The following is a 20,253-nucleotide window of genomic DNA, read 5'->3' on the forward strand; positions in this document are numbered from 1 at the left end:
TGTTCCCATCCCTCCCATGTGTTCCCATCCCTCCCATGTGTTCCCACCCCTCCCATGTGTTCCCACCCCTCCCATGTGTTCCCACCCCTCCCATGTGTTCCCACCCCTCCCATGTGTTCCCACCCCTCCCATGTGTTCCCATCCCTCCCATGTGTTCCCATCCCTCCCATGTGTTCCCACCCCTCCCATGTGTTCCCACCCCTCCCATGTGTTCCCACCCCTCCCATGTGTTCCCACCCCTCCCATGTGTTCCCACCCCTCCCATGTGTTCCCACCCCTCCCATGTGTTCCCACCCCTCCCATGTGTTCCCATGTGTTCCCACCCCTCCCATGTGTTCCCACCCCTCCCATGTGTTCCCACCCCTCCCATGTGTTCCCATCCCTCCCATGTCGTCCCAGGTACATATTTGGGAGCCCATATACATTCAGGATGTAAGGCTTACTAGTTATGGCAAATGTTAGGAAGACCTGGTTGTTGTAACAACAACAACAACAATCTTTTCACATACGTTTTATTTGGGTCTTTTTCATTTAGCCTGTTGATTGGCTCCAGCCAATGGAAGCTCGGTGCAAAGAAAAAGAACACAATTCAACCATTTGTTGGATGGTGACGAAAATAACGACATTACAAGTAGTCCTGTTAAGGTTTTCAATGTTTTATTGGCGGAGTTTTATGGATTTGCATGTGGCTGTGCATTATATGATGCCTGTCTATTAGAATTAGTGATCAATTCTTGATCCATAAAGACACACATCTGTTATGGGGTTTATTCCACATCTGTTATGGGGTTTATTCCACATCTGTTATGGGGTTTATTCCACATCTGTTATAGGGTTAATTCCACATCTGTTATAGGGTTAATTCCACATCTGTTATGGGGTTTATTCCACATCTGTTATGGGGTTAATTCCACATCTGTTATGGGGTTTATTCCACATCTGTTATAGGGTTAATTCCACATATGTTATAGGGTTTATTCCACATCTGTTATGGGGTTAATTCCACATCTGTTACGGGGTTAATTCCACATCTGTTACGGGGTTAATTCCACATCTGTTACGGGGTTAATTCCACATCTGTTACGGGGTTAATTCCACATATGTTATGGGGTTAATTCCACATATGTTATGGGGTTAATTCAACATCTGTTATGGGGTTAATTCCACATCTGTTACGGGGTTAATTCCACATCTGTTACGGGGTTAATTCCACATATGTTACGGGGTTAATTCCACATATGTTATAGGGTTAATTCCACATCTGTTATAGGGTTTATTCCACATCTGTTACGGGGTTAATTCCACATATGTTACGGGGTTAATTCCACATATGTTATAGGGTTAATTCCACATCTGTTATAGGGTTAATTCCACATCTGTTACGGGGTTAATTCCACATCTGTTACGGGGTTTATTCCACATCTGTTATAGGGTTTATTCCACATCTGTTATAGGGTTTATTCCACATCTGTTACGGGGTTAATTCCACATCTGCTTGCATTGCTTGGTAGTGTATTAGCATGGTATGAGACAACATAAATATTACAATTTAAGTAAAATACAAATAAACACTATTATCCTAAATTGAGACATGAACAAAACATGTGCCATCACATCAACAAAATCTTTCAGAATGTACCTGTTTTCAGGATAGAATGACATGTATACAAATGAGTGTTTTGTCTTAATGACTTAATGACTGTCTTAATGACTTTAGTAAATAGGAAACTCAGCAGTTTGTTAATCAGAGAAACATTAACTAGATAGTTGTTTTATGTTTGTGAAACCTTGAAATGAACACAATGAGAAGTGATTTTGTAACAACACATTTGAATGGGTAAGGGTATCAAATATATATAATTCTGTCTGAATAAACGCTCATATAAACTGTTTTCATTACTGCCTTGTAAACACATTCTTGTATGTTGTAGCGACTGAACGTGATTATATGGGGCTGATGTACAGATCTGAGCACTTGACATGATGTTGAGATTTCTGGGTACATCTCACCTGTAACATAATAATAATAATAATAATAATACAAATCTGTCAAATCAACCAAATGTATTTCTTAAAACCCCTTTTTTGCATCAGCAGTTGTCACAAAGTGTTTTACAGATACCCAGTCTATAAAATCTAAGACCCATCAATGCATAATGTCGAAGCGCGGCCTCTAGGAAACACTCCCTAGATGTCATAAAGCTAGGATTACAACTAGAGAGGAACCATGCTCCCAGGGCTGGATTAAAACTAGAGAGGAACCATGCTCCCAGGGCTGGATTAAAACTAGAGAGGAACCATGCTCCCAGGGCTGGATTAAAACTAGAGAGGAACCATGCTCCCAGGGCTGGATTAAAACTAGAGAGGAACCATGCTCCCAGGGCTGGATTAAAACTAGAGAGGAACCATGCTCCCAGGGCTGGATTAAAACTAGAGAGGAACCATGCTCCCAGGGCTGGATTACAACTAGAGAGGAACCATGCTCCCAGGGCTGGATTACAACTAGAGAGGAACCATGCTCCCAGGGCTGGATTACAACTAGAGAGGAACCATGCTCCCAGGGCTGGATTAAAACTAGAGAGGAACCATGCTCCCAGGGCTGGATTACAACTAGAGAGGAACCATGCTCCCAGGGCTGGATTACAACTAGAGAGGAACCATGCTCCCAGGGCTGGATTACAACTAGAGAGGAACCATGCTCCCAGGGCTGGATTACAACTAGAGGAACCATGCTCCCAGGGCTGGATTACAACTAGAGAGGAACCATGCTCCCAGGCTGGATTAAAACTAGAGAGGAACCATGCTCCCAGGCTGGATTAAAACTAGAGAGGAACCATGCTCCCAGGGCTGGATTAAAACTAGAGGAACCATGCTCCCAGGGCTGGATTAAAACTAGAGGAACCATGCTCCCAGGGCTGGATTACAACTAGAGAGGAACCATGCTCCCAGGGCTGGATTACAACTAGAGAGGAACCATGCTCCCAGGGCTGGATTACAACTAGAGGAACCATGCTCCCAGGGCTGGATTAAAACTAGAGAGGAACCATGCTCCCAGGGCTGGATTACAACTAGAGAGGAACCATGCTCCCAGGGCTGGATTACAACTAGAGAGGAACCATGCTCCCAGGGCTGGATTACAACTAGAGAGGAACCATGCTCCCAGGGCTGGATTACAACTAGAGAGGAACCATGCTCCCAGGGCTGGATTACAACTAGAGAGGAACCATGCTCCCAGGGCTGGATTACAACTAGAGAGGAACCATGCTCCCAGGGCTGGATTACAACTAGAGAGGAACCATGCTCCCAGGGCTGGATTAAAACTAGAGAGGAACCATGCTCCCAGAGCTGGATTAAAACTAGAGAGGAACCATGCTCCCAGGGCTGGATTAAAACTAGAGAGGAACCATGCTCCCAGGGCTGGATTACAACTAGAGAGGAACCATGCTCCCAGGGCTGGATTAAAACTAGAGGAACCATGCTCCCAGGGCTGGATTAAAACTAGAGGAACCATGCTCCCAGGGCTGGATTACAACTAGAGAGGAACCATGCTCCCAGGGCTGGATTAAAACTAGAGAGGAACCATGCTCCCAGGGCTGGATTACAACTAGAGAGGAACCATGCTCCCAGGGCTGGATTAAAACTAGAGAGGAACCATGCTCCCAGGGCTGGATTAAAACTAGAGGAACCATGCTCCCAGGGCTGGATTAAAACTAGAGGAACCATGCTCCCAGGGCTGGATTACAACTAGAGGAACCATGCTCCCAGGGCTGGATTACAACTAGAGAGGAACCATGCTCCCAGGGCTGGATTACAACTAGAGAGGAACCATGCTCCCAGGGCTGGATTAAAACTAGAGAGGAACCATGCTCCCAGGGCTGGATTAAAACTAGAGAGGAACCATGCTCCCAGGGCTGGATTAAAACTAGAGGAACCATGCTCCCAGGGCTGGATTAAAACTAGAGGAACCATGCTCCCAGGGCTGGATTACAACTAGAGGAACCATGCTCCCAGGGCTGGATTACAACTAGAGAGGAACCATGCTCCCAGGGCTGGATTAAAACTAGAGAGGAACCATGCTCCCAGGGCTGGATTACAACTAGAGAGGAACCATGCTCCCAGGGCTGGATTAAAACTAGAGGAACCATGCTCCCAGGGCTGGATTACAACTAGAGGAACCATGCTCCCAGGGCTGGATTACAACTAGAGGAACCATGCTCCCAGGGCTGGATTACAACTAGAGAGGAACCATGCTCCCAGGGCTGGATTACAACTAGAGAGGAACCATGCTCCCAGGGCTGGATTAAAACTAGAGGAACCATGCTCCCAGGGCTGGATTACAACTAGAGAGGAACCATGCTCCCAGGGCTGGATTACAACTAGAGAGGAACCATGCTCCCAGGGCTGGATTAAAACTAGAGAGGAACCATGCTCCCAGGGCTGGATTACAACTAGAGGAACCATGCTCCCAGGGCTGGATTAAAACTAGAGGAACCATGCTCCCAGGGCTGGATTAAAACTAGAGAGGAACCATGCTCCCAGGGCTGGATTACAACTAGAGGAACCATGCTCCCAGGGCTGGATTAAAACTAGAGAGGAACCTTGCTCCCAGGGCTGGATTACAACTAGAGATGAACCATGCTCCCAGGGCTGGATTACAACTAGAGAGGAACCATGCTCCCAGGGCTGGATTACAACTAGAGAGGAACCATGCTCCCAGGGCTGGATTACAACTAGAGAGGAACCATGCTCCCAGGGCTGGATTACAACTAGAGAGGAACCATGCTCCCAGGGCTGGATTAAAACTAGAGAGGAACCATGCTCCCAGGGCTGGATTAAAACTAGAGGAACCATGCTCCCAGGGCTGGATTAAAACTAGAGAGGAACCATGCTCCCAGGGCTGGATTAAAACTAGAGGAACCATGCTCCCAGGGCTGGATTAAAACTAGAGGAACCATGCTCCCAGGGCTGGATTAAAACTAGAGGAACCATGCTCCCAGGGCTGGATTACAACTAGAGAGGAACCATGCTCCCAGGGCTGGATTACAACTAGAGAGGAACCATGCTCCCAGGGCTGGATTAAAACTAGAGAGGAACCATGCTCCCAGGGCTGGATTACAACTAGAGAGGAACCATGCTCCCAGGGCTGGATTACAACTAGAGAGGAACCATGCTCCCAGGGCTGGATTACAACTAGAGGAACCATGCTCCCAGGGCTGGATTAAAACTAGAGAGGAACCATGCTCCCAGGGCTGGATTAAAACTAGAGAGGAACCATGCTCCCAGGGCTGGATTACAACTAGAGAGGAACCATGCTCCCAGGGCTGGATTACAACTAGAGAGGAACCATGCTCCCAGGGCTGGATTACAACTAGAGAGGAACCATGCTCCCAGGGCTGGATTACAACTAGAGAGGAACCATGCTCCCAGGGCTGGATTACAACTAGAGGAACCATGCTGCCAGGGCTGGATTAAAACTAGAGAGGAACCATGCTCCCAGGGCTGGATTACAACTAGAGAGGAACCATGCTCCCAGGGCTGGATTACAACTAGAGAGGAGAGAGAGAGAGAGAGAGAGAGAGAGAGAGAGAGAGAGAGAGACAGAGAGAGAGAGAGAGAGAGAGAGAGACAGAGAGAGAGAGAGAGAGAGAGAGATAGAGAGAGACAGAGAGACAGAGAGAGAGAGAGAGAGAAAGAGCGAGAGAGAGAGAGAGAGAGAGACAGAGAGAGAGAGAGAGAGAGAGAGAGAGAGAGAGAGAGAGAGAATTCCTTAAGGGTAAGACCAAACTTTTTTTTAGATATAAAACATACAGTTGTAGTCAGAAGTTTACATACACCTTTGCCAAATACATTTAAACTCAGTTTTTAACAATTCCTGACATTTAATCCCAGTAAAAATTCCCTGTTTTAGGTCAGTTAGGATCACCACTTCATCTTAATAATGTGAAATGTCAGAATAATAGTAGAGCGAATGATTTATTTCAGCTTAAAGTTTTTTCATCACATTCCCAGTGGGTCAGAAGTTTACATACACTCAATTAGTATTTGGTAGCATTGCCTTTAATTTGTTTAACTTGGGTCAAACGTTTCGGGTAGCCTTCCACAAACTGCCCTACTGTTCTTTCAGTCCTCCTCCTATTCCCCCCTGCAGTAAGTCCAGTCCTCCTCCTATTCCCCCCCCTGCAGTAAATCCAGTCCTCCTCCTATTCCCCCCCCTGCAGTAAGTCCAGTCCTCCTCCTATTTCCCCCTGCAGTAAGTCCAGTCCTCCTCCTATTCCCCCCTGCAGTAAGTCCAGTCCTCCTCCTATTCCCCCCTGCAGTAAGTCCAGTCCTCCTCCTATTCCCCCCTGCAGTAAGTCCAGTCCTCCTCCTATTTCCCCCTGCAGTAAGTCCAGTCCTCCTCCTATTCCCCCTGCAGTAAGTCCAGTCCTCCTCCTATTCCCCCCTGCAGTAAGTCCAGTCCTCCTCCTATTCCCCCCTGCAGTAAGTCCAGTCCTCCTCCTATTTCCCTGCAGTAAGTCTAGTCCTCCTCCTATTCCCCCCTGCAGTAAGTCCAGTCCTCCTCCTATTTCCCCTGCAGTAAGTCCAGTCCTCCTCCTATTTCCCCTGCAGTAAGTCCAGTCCTCCTCCTATTCCCCCTGCAGTAAGTCCAGTCCTCCTCCTATTTCCCCCCCCTGCAGTAAGTCCAGTCCTCCTCCTATTTCCCCCCCCTGCAGTAAGTCCAGTCCTCCTCCTATTTCCCCCCCCTGCAGTAAGTCCAGTCCTCCTCCTATTTCCCCCCCTGCAGTAAGTCCAGTCCTCCTCCTATTTCCCCCCCTGCAGTAAGTCCAGTCCTCCTCCTATTCCCCCTGCAGTAAGTCCAGTCCTCCTCCTATTTCCCCCCCTGCAGTAAGTCCAGTCCTCCTCCTATTTCCCCCCCTGCAGTAAGTCCAGTCTGTACTCTATCAGGGTAAAGTTGGTGATTTTGGCGATGGGCTCAGGGATGACGAACTCTCTGACCCGTGTGTAGCCCACGTTCTCATACAGCCTCTGTGCATCCGTCTGCACTACAGACGTGTAGAGGACGACCGCAGGGAAGCCTCTCTCCCTGCTGAAGTCTGCCACTGTCCCGCTGAGGGCCTTGGCGATACCCATCCCTCGGTGTGTCCGGCGTACAGACAACCTCTTCAGCTCCATGCAGCCCGGTTCCCTCTCCGCGGGCAGGCAGGCCACTGTTGCCACCACCCGGCCGTCGCTCTCAGCCACCCAGAAACACGAGTCCTTGTTCTCCAGGTAGGTCTCCTGGATGTGGTCGAGGTCCTTCCTCAGGGAGGTGTCGATGTAGCTGTTGAAGAGGTAGCCCACCAGCTGCTTGGCCCCGGCCAGGAGGAGAGTGACTCCTACTACAGGCAGCAGGAAGGACTTGGAGCTGGCCAGCAGGGCGCAGAACGTGACCATCAGGATCATCTGGGTCAGGGGCTGTTTGAGGAGGTGCATGAAGGAGGAGGGGACGTGCTCGCTCATCCCCATGGTGAAGATCTCCTTCACGACCTCCTTGTCATCATCCTGGTATCTTCGGATCGTGATGCCAGCAGCCATGGCACTGGTCTGTAGGGTTGGGCCGATATGATTAAATTGAATATCGTGATATTTGACATTGATGATATAGTGACGTGCAAGATGATATATCATGAATTACAAAAATATACTCATTTGAACTTTACAAATCCAAAACGATACAGTTGATCAGTTTTAGGCTGTATCAACCTCAAATGAAGTCGAAATTAATTCACTAGGCTACGCCTTGTTTTTTCAACTTACGAAGATTACTTAAATGAGAAGAAGACTATTGTATCATAAATAAGCAAAATATTTACAGTCTGGAATGATTTAACACAGTCCGGAATGATTTAACACAGTCTGGAATGATTTAACACAGTCCGGAATGATTTAACACAGTCCGGAATGATTTAACACAGTCTGGAATGATTTAACACAGTCCGGAATTATTTAACCCAGTCCGGAATGATTTAACCCAGTCTGGAATGATTTAACACAGTCCGGAATGATTTAACACAGTCCGGAATGATTTAACACAGTCTGGAATGATTTAACACAGTCCGGAATGATTTAACACAGTCTGGAAGGATTTAACACAGTCTGGAATGATTTAACACAGTCCGGAATGATTTAACACAGTCTGGAAGGATTTAGTCATTCACGGTGCAAAACAATTAATCTTGTAAATCAAGATTTTTATTTAAGAGTAGCAGATCATAGAAGAGGTCTCCCCAAATATCACCCAACCTGTCTAGTGTCTGCCCTTCAATAACCTACTGGTCTGTCCTTCAATAACCTACTGGTCTGTCTAGTGTCTGCCCTTCAATAACCTACTGGTCTGCCCTTCAATAACCTACTGGTCTGCCCTTCAATAACCTACTGGTCTGTCTAGTGTCTGCCCTTCAATAACCTACTGGTCTGCCCTTCAATAACCTACTGGTCTGTCTAGTATCTGCCCTTCAATAACCTACTGGTCTGCCCTTCAATAACCTACTGGTCTGCCCTTCAATAACCTACTGGTCTGTCTAGTGTCTGCCCTTCAATAACCTACTGGTCTGCCCTTCAATAACCTACTGGTCTGCCCTTCAATAACCTACTGGTCTGCCCTTCAATAACCTACTGGTCTGCCCTTCAATAACCTACTGGTCTGTCTAGTATCTGCCCTTCAATAACCTACTGGTCTGTCTAGTATCTGCCCTTCAATAACCTACTGGTCTGTCTAGTATCTGCCCTTCAATAACCTACTGGTCTGTCTAGTGTCTGCCCTTCAATAACCTACTGGTCTGCCCTTCAATAACCTACTGGTCTGTCTAGTGTCTGCCCTTCAATAATCTACTGGTCTGTCTAGTGTCTGTCCTTCAATAATCTACTGGTCTGCCCTTCAATAACCTACTGGTCTGTCTAGTGTCTGCCCTTCAATAACCTACTGGTCTGCCCTTCAATAACCTATTGGTCTGCCCTTCAATAACCTACTGGTCTGCCCTTCAATAACCTACTGGTCTGTCTAGTATCTGCCCTTCAATAACCTACTGGTCTGTCTAGTATCTGCCCTTCACTAACCTACTGGTCTGTCTAGTATCTGCCCTTCAATAACCTACTGGTCTGCCCTTCAATAACCTACTGGTCTGTCTAGTGTCTGCCCTTCAATAACCTACTGGTCTGCCCTTCAATAACCTACTGGTCTGTCTAGTGTCTGCCCTTCAATAACCTACTGGTCTGTCTAGTGTCTGTCCTTCAATAACCTACTGGTCTGCCCTTCAATAACCTACTGGTCTGTCTAGTGTCTGCCAATCAATAACCTACTGGTCTGCCCTTCAATAACCTACTGGTCTGTCTAGTGTCTGCCCTTCAATAACCTACTGGTCTGCCCTTCAATAACCTACTGGTCTGTCTAGTATCTGCCCTTCACTAACCGACTGGTCTGTCTAGTGTCTGCCCTTCAATAACCTACTGGTCTGTCTAGTGTCTGCCCTTCAATAACCTACTGGTCTGCCCTTCAATAACCTACTGGTCTGCCCTTCAATAACCTACTGGTCTGTCTAGTGTCTGCCCTTCAATAACCTACTGGTCTGCCCTTCAATAACCTACTGGTCTGTCTAGTATCTGCCCTTCAATAACCTACTGGTCTGTCTAGTATCTGCCCTTCAATAACCTACTGGTCTGTCTAGTATCTGCCCTTCAATAACCTACTGGTCTGTCTAGTGTCTGCCCTTCAATAACCTACTGGTCTGTCTAGTATCTGCCCTTCAATAACCTACTGGTCTGTCTAGTGTCTGCCCTTCAATAACCTACTGGTCTGTCTAGTGTCTGCCCTTCAATAACCTACTGGTCTGTCTAGTGTCTGCCCTTCAATAACCTACTGGTCTGTCTAGTGTCTGCCCTTCAATAACCTACTGGTCTGCCCTTCAATAACCTACTGGTCTGTCTAGTGTCTGTCCTTCAATAACCTACTGGTCTGTCTAGTATCTGCCCTTCAATAACCTACTGGTCTGTCCTTCAATAACCTACTGGTCTGTCCTTCAATAACCTACTGGTCTGTCCTTCAATAACCTACTGGTCTGTCCTTCAATAACCTACTGGTCTGTCTAGTGTCTGCCCTTCAATAACCTACTGGTCTGTCCTTCAGTAACCTACTGGTCTGTCCATCAATAACCTACTGGTCTGCCCTTCAATAACCTACTGGTCTGTCCTTCAATAACCTACTGGTCTGTCTAGTGTCTGCCCTTCAATAACCTACTGGTCTGTCTTTCAATAACCTACTGGTCTGTCCTTCAATAACCTACTGGTCTGTCCTTCAATAACCTACTGGTCTGTCTAGTGTCTGCCCTTCAATAACCTACTGGTCTGTCTAGTGTCTGCCCTTCAATAACCTACTGGTCTGTCTAGTGTCTGCCCTTCAATAACCTACTGGTCTGTCCTTCAATAACCTACTGGTCTGTCTAGTGTCTGCCCTTCAATAACCTACTGGTCTGTCCTTCAATAACCTACTGGTCTGCCCTTCAATAACCTACTGGTCTGTCTAGTAATCGCCCTTCAATAACCTACTGGTCTGTCTAGTATCTCCCCTTCAATAACCTACTGGTCTGCCCTTCAATAACCTACTGGTCTGTCTAGTATCTGTCCTTCAATAACCTACTGGTCTGTCCTTCAATAACCTACTGGTCTGCCCTTCAATAACCTACTGGTCTGTCTAGTATCTGCCCTTCAATAACCTACTGGTCTGCCCTTCAATAACCTACTGGTCTGTCCTTCAATAACCTACTGGTCTGTCCTTCAATAACCTACTGGTCTGCCTAGTATCTGCCCTTCAATAACCTACTGGTCTGTCTAGTGTCTGCCCTTCAATAACCTACTGGTCTGCCCTTCAATAACCTACTGGTCTGTCTAGTGTCTGTCTAGTGTCTGCCCTTCAATAACCTACTGGTCTGTCTAGTGTCTGCCCTTCAATAACCTACTGGTCTGTCTAGTGTCTGCCCTTCAATAACCTACTGGTCTGTCTAGTGTCTGCCCTTCAATAACCTACTGGTCTGCCCTTCAATAACCTACTGGTCTGTCTCGTGTCTGCCCTTCAATAACCTACTGGTCTGTCTAGTGTCTGCCCTTCAATAACCTACTGGTCTGTCCTTCAAAAACCTACTGGTCTGTCCTTCAATAACCTACTGGTCTGTCCTTCAAAAACCTACTGGTCTGTCCTTCAATAACCTACTGGTCTGTCTAGTGTCTGTCCTTCAATAACCTACTGGTCTGTCCTTCAATAACCTACTGGTCTGTCTAGTGTCTGCCCTTCAATAACCTACTGGTCTGTCCTTCAATAACCTACTGGTCTGTCCTTCAATAACCTACTGGTCTGTCTAGTGTCTGCCCTTCAATAACCTACTGGTCTGTCCTTCAATAACCTACTGGTCTGTCCTTCAATAACCTACTGGTCTGCCCTTCAATAACCTACTGGTCTGCCCTTCAATAACCTACTGGTCTGTCCTTCAATAACCTACTGGTCTGCCCTTCAATAACCTACTGGTCTGTCTAGTATCTGCCCTTCAATAACCTACTGGTCTGCCCTTCAATAACCTACTGGTCTGTCTAGTGTCTGTCCTTCAATAACCTACTGGTCTGCCCTTCAATAACCTACTGGTCTGTCTAGTATCTGCCCTTCAATAACCTACTGGTCTGTCTAGTATCTGCCCTTCAATAACCTACTGGTCTGTCTAGTGTCTGCCCTTCAATAACCTACTGGTCTGCCCTTCAATAACCTACTGGTCTGTCTAGTGTCTGTCTAGTGTCTGCCCCTCAATAACCTACTGGTCTGTCTAGTGTCTGCCCTTCAATAACCTACTGGTCTGTCTAGTGTCTGCCCTTCAATAACCTACTGGTCTGTCTAGTGTCTGCCCTTCAATAACCTACTGGTCTGCCCTTCAATAACCTACTGGTCTGTCTCGTGTCTGCCCTTCAATAACCTACTGGTCTGTCTAGTGTCTGCCCTTCAATAACCTACTGGTCTGCCCTTCAATAACCTACTGGTCTGTCTCGTGTCTGCCCTTCAATAACCTACTGGTCTGTCTAGTGTCTGCCCTTCAATAACCTACTGGTCTGTCTAGTGTCTGTCCTTCAATAACCTACTGGTCTGTCTAGTGTCTGTCCTTCAATAACCTACTGGTCTGTCTAGTGTCTGTCCTTCAATAACCTACTGGTCTGTCTAGTGTCTGTCCTTCAATAACCTACTGGTCTGTCTAGTGTCTGTCCTTCAATAACCTACTGGTCTGTCTAGTGTCTGCCCTTCAATAGTGACAACACATTAAGAGCTGACAGTCTCCTTAAATCCTACCATTCAACTCACAAACATGGTAGTCAGTCACACTCCACCTAGACTCCCGTCTATCCCCCATAAACACAGACACTGGTCTGCCCTGCTATACATACAGAGACAACAGTGAGAGTTGACAGTCTAGTAGTCTACACACGACAACCCATAGAAATATCTATACAACGGGCCTCTCCATTCAAGTCAACTGATGGCATAATGGGTGGACTGGCAGCCACAGTGAGTGTATTAGTTTAGCAGTGAAATTGCCAGGGTTAAAAGGTTTTAAGCCCTTTCTATAGAGTGTTTGTCTATGCTACAACCTACCTACCGCTCAACTTTCCAAGGTACTTACAACACACTTACAGCAACACCTCTCCCTCCCAACCCTCATCAAAAGACTCGGTGTCCTTGGTCTTGCCTTAGATAAGTACTTTCAGCAACACAGCTGTATTTACAGTGCATTCTGAAAGTATTCAGACCCCTTGACTTTTTCCCACATTTTGTTACCTTACAGCCTTATTCTAAAATGGATGAAATAGTTAAAAAAAATGTATGACATTACAAGCTTGGCACACCTGTATTTGGGGAGTTTCTTCCATTCTTCTCTGCAGATCCTCTCAAGCTCTGTCAGGTTGGATGGGGAGCATCGCTATTTTCAGGTCTATCCAGAGATGTTCGATCGGGTTCAAGTCCGGGCTCTGCCTGGACATTCAGAGACTTGTCCTGAAGCCACTCCTACGTTGTCTTGGCTGTGTGCTTAGGGTTCTTGTCCTGTTGGAAGGTGAACCTTCACCCCAGTCTGAGGTCCTGAGTGCTCTGGAGCAGGTTTTCATCAAGGATCCCTCTGTACTTTCCCTCGATCCTGACTAGTCTTCCAGTCCCTGCCGCTGAAAAACATCCCCACAGCATGATGCTGCCACCACCATGCTTCACCGTAGGGATGGTGCCAGGTTTCCTCCAGATGTGACGCTTGGCATTCAGGCCAAAGAGTTCAATCTTGGTTTCATCAGACCAGAGAAGCTTGTTTCTCATGGTCAGAGTCCTTTAGGTGCGTTTTGTCAAACTCCAAGCGGGCTGTCGTGTGCCTTTTACTGAAGAGTGGCTTCCATCTGGCCTTGATGGTAGAGTGGCCAGACGGAAGCCACTCCTCAGTAAACTAGTACCCCTGTATATAAAATACCACTACTCCTGTATATAAAATACCGGTACCCCTGTATATAAAATACCGCTACCCCTGTATATTAAAATACCGGTACCCCTGTATATTAAAATACCGGTACCCCTGTATATTAAAATACCGGTACCCCTGTATATTAAAATACCGGTACCCCTGTATATTAAAATACCGGTACCCCTGTATATTAAAATACCGGTACCGCTGTATATTAAAATACCGGTACCCCTGTATATAGCCTCGTTATTGTTATTTTACTGCTGCTCTTTAATTATTTGTTACTTTTATTTATTTTTCTTTCTGTATTTCTCTTAAAACTGCATTGTTGGTTAAGGACTTGTAAGTGAGCATTTCACTGTTGTATTCGGCACGTGACAAATTGTTTGATTTGATTGGTGGAGTGCTGCAGAGATGGTTGTCATTCTCTCTGGAGTTCTGTCAGAGCGATCATGGGTCACCTCCCTGACTAAGGCCCTTCTCCCCCACGATTGCTCAGTTTGGCCGGGCGACCAGCTCTAGGAAGAGTCTTGGTGGTTCCAAACTTCTTCCATTTAAGAATGATGGAGGCCACTGTGTTCCTGGGGACCTTCAATACTGCAGAAATGTTTTGGTACCCTTCCCCAGATCTGTGCCTCAGACACAATCCTGTCTCGGAGCTCTACGGACAATTCCTTCGACCTCATGGCTTGGTTTTTGCTCTGACATGCACTGTCAACTGTAGGACCTTATATAGACAGGTGTGTGTGCCTTTCCAAATCATGTCCAATCAATTGAATTTATCACAGGTGGACTCCAATCAAGTTGTAGAAATGGAATGTTCAATGAAATTGAGTTCAGGTGCATCCTGTTTCCGAGTCTCATAGCAAAGCGTCTGAATACTTATGTAAATAAGGTATTTCTGTTTTAGTTTTTTTTTTTTATAAATTTGCAAACATTTCTAAAAACCTGTTTCGATTTGTCATTATGGGGTAGATTAATGAGGAATGTTTATTTATTTAATCCATTTTGGAATAATGCTGTAACGTAACAAAACGTGGAAAAAGGGTAAGGGGTCTGAATACTTTCTGAATGTACTGGTACACTAGTGTTGCTTTCAATTGTGCTGGGTTGCACGAAAACAGTCCCTGAGAAGGCACAAGTTAAATACAATTCCATGTCTACTTACTGTGCCAGTGGGCAGGACAGTTGGTCATTATGACTGGGGGAAATTTGAGATAAAATATCTAAAGGTTTGTATTATTAAACAGACTTTCCAAATGTAAAAAGGAATTGTATTTAACTTGTGGCTTCCCAGGTACTGTTTTTGTGCAACAACACTAGTGTACACTGAGCGCACAAAACATTAGGAACACCTTCCTAATATTTAGTTGCTCCCCCTTTTTGTCCTCAGAACAGCTTCAATTCATCAGGACATGGACTCTACAAGGTGTTGAAAGCGTTCCACAGGGATGCTGGTCCATGTTGACTCCAGTGCTTCCCACAGTTGTGTCAAGTTGGCTGGATGTCCTGTGGGTAGTGGACCATTCTTAATACACACTGGGAAACTGTTGAGCGTGAAAAACCCAGCAGCGTTGCAGTTCTTGACACACTCAAACCAGTGTGCCTGGTGTCATGTAAAAATCTTCCCAACGTGAAACAGTTCCTAATCGTTTTGATGGTGTTGTGATTGCAACATAATTATTTTTTTAAACTTAAAAAAAATGTATTATTATAATTATTTATTTTTTACAAACAAATATCAACAAACATAAGAGGAATTGTCACATGCAAACTATGTACATTGCCAGGTATCCTAAACAAAAAAAAAAATCATATTAATTTAATAATACAAGTTTTAATTTCCTTTTTGTTAAAAATAGTGCCATATTGTTTAAATTAATTTATAATTTATAAAGTGAAAAATGTTAGGTTTTTGAATTAGACCATTTGAATTTGTGAATATGAAATGTATCTAATATGATTCAGAATTCCTCAAATAAACACATCAAAACCATTAGATTGTTCTGTTTTCTTCCTAACAAAGTTCTGTCAATTACAAAAATTATACTGTAAATACAGGTAAAAAAATAAACAAAATGGTCACCTCCATTCCATAGAAATCACATTTATATTCAATATTCAGCTTCAATCTTTCCAAAAACATGTTTCACAGGATAAATTCTATGTCACATTTTAAATTAAACTTCCTTTACCTTGTTACCCCCCCAAAAAAAACATCTTGCTGAGGGAAGTGTAGTATTGTAACAGCTGTCTGGAAGAGGGGACCAAGGTGCAGCAGAGGATGTGTTCATCATTAGAATTTTAATTCAAATAAACAAGAGAACGCTACAAAATGAACAAAAAAACGACAGCAAACAGTCCTGTTAGGAAAAATACAGAAACAATTACCCACAAAACCCAAAGGAAAAACATGCTCCTTATGTGTGACTCCCAATCAGCAGCAACGAGCTTCAGCTGTGCCTGATTGGGAGCCACACACGGCCCAAAACAAAGAAATACAAAAACATAGAGAAAGGAACATAGAACGCCCACCCAATGTAACACCCTGGCCTAACCAAAATAAAGAACAAAAAAAACCCTCTCTATGGCCAGGGCGTTACAAGTATCACAAACATTACTCCTAATATCTGTTTATTACTACACGTATCTTTGAGGATGTTAATATTTTCCAATTAATATATTATAATGTAAATCTATGTCACTTACATCAAACACAGAGGAATAAAAAATAATTTTTAAAAAAACTTGGAAATCGCATCAAAAACAATTGCATATTCTTTCAGGGTTATTGTAATTATAAACTTATCAAAACAATTCCCCATAGGAGAGTAGATATCCATCCTCATTCAGTAACTGACCAACCAAAATAATTGTATTCTCAAATCAGTAAAAAATAGTATATCTTTGTTGTTCCATAGAAAGTATCTGTGAGGGAGGGGGGGGGGGGGATTATGTTTATACGCTAATATCCAAGCTAAAAGTGCCTGCTTATAGAATTTGGCCAATTTTACTGGGATTTTATCAATATCAAAACTACACCGAAGCAGAAATTCGAAACCACCAACAGAGTGAAATAAATACTTAGGGAAGACATTCCAAATACTGTCAGAATCCAATTTATTTTATATAAGTATTATTTCAACCTCAAAACCTCCTTGTTCTTGGGTATAACTGAGAATATCTTTCCGTGGATAGGGAGGATTGCTCCTCCAAATACAATTATGAAGAATCGTATCTAAGTCCTTTACAATGTTTAGGGGGGGGGGGGGGGGGGGGGGGGGGTAATTCAAGTGATAACGAGACATAAACCGATCTGGATAACCCTTCCACTTGGGAACATTTTACAGCATGATGTCACATTCAGAACACACACACACACACACACACACACACACACACACAACCTAGGAACTATTTTACACGGGGAAGATTTTAACATGACACCTATTATCATACCCCGTTCAAAGGCACTTAAACATTTTGTCTTGGACGTTCACTCTCTGAATGACACAAACACAATCCATGTTTCTCCAAATACACAGTACCGTGTTCTGAGCCCAGGAGGGTCGGGGAATGAGTCCAAATCAAACTAGGCCAAACGGAGGACAACATCTCCAATACGTACTCCGTTTGTAAATATTTTGAAGCATCGACGCAAGTTTAAACCGAAAGTATGCAAATAAATATGACGTAAAAAAAACACGTAAAAAAAAGAATGCAAAATATATTGAACTCAATGGAGGACATATTTTGAGATGAAGCGAGAGAAAATACACTCCGACTTCGGAATTAAATGTTTCCTATTCACATCTCCTATGTTGCCTGACTACAATATTGTATGTTGATACTTTAAAAATACATGCTGTGTTAATTTTGTACCTTATACCGCAAGCCCATTATAACTCAATAGGACTAACTGGTTAGGTAACGTTGTTAGATAGACCAGATGTTTACATCTCAAGCCCATTATAACTCAATAGGACTAACTGGTTAGGTAACGTTGTTAGATAGACCAGATGTTTACATCTCAAGCCCATTATAACACAATAGGACTAACTGGTTAGGTAACGTTGTTAGATAGACCAGATGTTTACATCTCAAGCCCATTATAACTCAATAGGACTAACTGGTTAGGTAACGTTGTTAGATAGACCAGATGTTTACATCTCAAGCCCATTATAACTCAATAGGACTAACTGGTTAGGTAACGTTGTTAGATAGACCAGATGTTTACATCTCAAGCCCATTATAACACAATAGGACTAACTGGTTAGGTAACGTTGTTAGATAGACCAGATGTTTACATCTCAAGCCCATTATAACACAATAGGACTAACTGGTTAGGTAACGTTGTTAGATAGACCAGATGGCCACTAGCGGGATTCCTCCAAGGGCATAAGGCGAGGCTGAGTGAACGAGGGTGTTTCTTAAGCGTTTGGACCGAAAAACGTTCTTTAATTCAATTCAATTCAAGCGGCTTTTTTTGGCATGGGAAACACATGTTAACATTACCAAAGTAAGTGAGGTAATATACAAAAGTGAAATAAACAATAAAAATGAACAGTAAACATTACACTCACAGAAGTTCCAAAAGAATAAAGACATTTCAAATGTCATATTATATATATATATATATATATATATACACACACACACAGTGTTGTAACGATGTACAAATGGTTAAAGTAGAAAAATGTCTTTAAAGTGTCTTTAACCTGATTGGAGTGAACATGTCGCTCACCTGGTCAATCTGTCATCTTCCTGATGTTTTATACAGCCGCCCTGCTAAAAGCACCGAGCTGCAGTGTCCTGTCTGTTATCCCACTAACCATACATCACCCCTTAACTATTATAGAAAACCTCATTTCATACAGAGCTATATTATTTATCAAATCATTTATATCAACTAAAATAGTTTATCCCGATTAGCAACTAGGGCGTGACTCTACTGGCAAGCTAAACGTATGAATTGTTAGCTAACCCGGTCAAATGATACATTGGCCATCAAAATATGAATATTTCTGCTGTAATGTAAAAGATAGCCCACCTGATTTAGATATGTCTCAGAGAAATATAATCCAATTTGATACAAAAAGCAGATTTGTGTTTTGTGGTTCTAATTTCCGGTTTTCTGCAGAGGTGGGAGGGGTTTACGGGATAACTTGCTTCCAATTGGCTGAAAGAAAAGCCTTAGATTCATTGCTGATTCATTCCAAAGTTTATTTTAGCACAATTATAGATATTTTTTTTAAAAATGAGAAAGAAAACAAGACCAATGTAGATATATAGAAAGGTCAAACAAGGGGCAGTTTAACACGTGAAAAATTATCTTGATTAAAAAACAAATGTGCTTAGAAACACAAGCATTTCGCTGCACCTGTTATAACGTCTGCAAATCTTTATATGCGACCAATAAACTTTGATTTGATTTCCACAAGCCACAACAATAAAAAGGTCTGAAGTACAAACACTTAAAAGACACACCCTATCCCCTCAGGTGAAGTGGACACTTCTGATGATGTAACATGACGTCTGACGTGTATACACTTGCAGGGGAAGGGAGGAAGGAATGCTTTCTACATGTTGTATTTATTTATTATTTATTTCACCTTTATTTAACCAGGTAGGCTAGTTGAGAACAAGTCCTTTATTTAACCAGGTAGGCTAGTTGAGAACAAGTCCTTTATTTAACCAGGTAGGCTAGTTGAGAACAAGTCCTTTATTTAACCAGGTAGGCTAGTTGAGAACAAGTCCTTTATTTAACCAGGTAGGCTAGTTGAGAACAAGTCCTTTATTTAACCATTTACAACTGTGACCTGGCCAAGATAAAGCAAAGCAGTTCGACAACATACAACAACACAGAGTTACACATGGAGTAAAACAAACATACAGTCAATAATACAGTAGAAAAATAAGTCTATATACAATGTGAGCAAATGAGGTGAGATAAGGGAGGTAAAGGCAAAAAAAGGCCATGGTGGCAAAGTAAATACAATATAGCAAGTAAAACACTGGAATGGTAGATTTGACAGTAGATGAGTGTGTAAAGTAGAAATACTGTATAATTAATAAATAAATGGCCTTGCCCGGAAATGCGTCCCTCGACTAACGTTAGCCTGCCTAGCTGGAACTTTTGAAGAAGGGAAATGTTTTATTTCATACAATTTCCAAAAGATAACCAAACAAAAACATATTTATTTTTTACGTAGTAGCAAAATTTCGAAGTTATTTGCATTCGTTTTTACTTACACTTGTATGTTGACTTCTCTATTGATGTTTGTTTTTACGTTTTCGCTGACTTTTCATAGCGGATGTACAATCGTTGCGAATTTAATTCTGGGGAGTTTCAGACGCCGGAGTGAACTCTTTATTTTCTTCTGCTCATCTCACCAAAAAGAAATGCCTCTTTATAAAAAAAATATGTTTTGTATTTTTTCCAAGTCAAACAGTTTGCGATAGTTTGACAATGATTGATGTTAAAACAATTCTAATTAAATTATTAAATGAAAATCATACTCTGCCTTAACTACAATCTATTTGAAAATGCATTGGGTTGTTATGAAAAAGAATGCTATTAAACATTTGCATTTAAAGTATAACTTTTTTAATGTATATAAACAAAGTGCATATAAATGTAACCATTCAAAACGAATACAATCTGAACAACATAATTATAGAATATTCTGCCATATCAAAGAAAAATAAATAACAATGTGCAAAACTGCAGCATCCCACTAAAAAC

The 20,253-nt window shown here is 43.3% G+C and overlaps 1 protein-coding gene across 3 annotated transcripts; it reads right to left on the bottom strand.

Moving 5' to 3' along the window:
* Positions 1-5,954: 5,954 nt before the first annotated feature.
* Positions 5,955-19,852, bottom strand: LOC106607815 (N-acetyltransferase 8F1). 3 transcript variants are annotated; one of them, XM_045704132.2, is made up of 2 exons: positions 19,761-19,852; positions 5,955-7,584 (listed from the first exon to the last, which is right to left on the bottom strand). In XM_045704132.2, exon 2 carries the CDS (start codon positions 7,573-7,575, stop codon positions 6,904-6,906), a length of 672 nt encoding a protein of 223 aa, XP_045560088.1. In that variant the 5' UTR covers positions 7,576-7,584; positions 19,761-19,852; the 3' UTR covers positions 5,955-6,903. The 3 variants fall into 3 exon arrangements, with proteins under 3 accessions (XP_045560088.1, XP_014061827.1, XP_045560045.1); XM_014206352.3 differs by lacking the exon at positions 19,761-19,852 and adding an exon at positions 18,559-18,666; XM_045704089.2 differs by lacking the exon at positions 19,761-19,852 and adding an exon at positions 18,253-18,552.
* Positions 19,853-20,253: the final 401 nt, after the last annotated feature.

Source organism: Salmo salar, chromosome 01, assembly GCF_965601325.2.
Source record: "Salmo salar chromosome 01, fSalSal1, whole genome shotgun sequence".
Taxonomy (NCBI): Eukaryota; Metazoa; Chordata; class Actinopteri; order Salmoniformes; family Salmonidae; genus Salmo; species Salmo salar.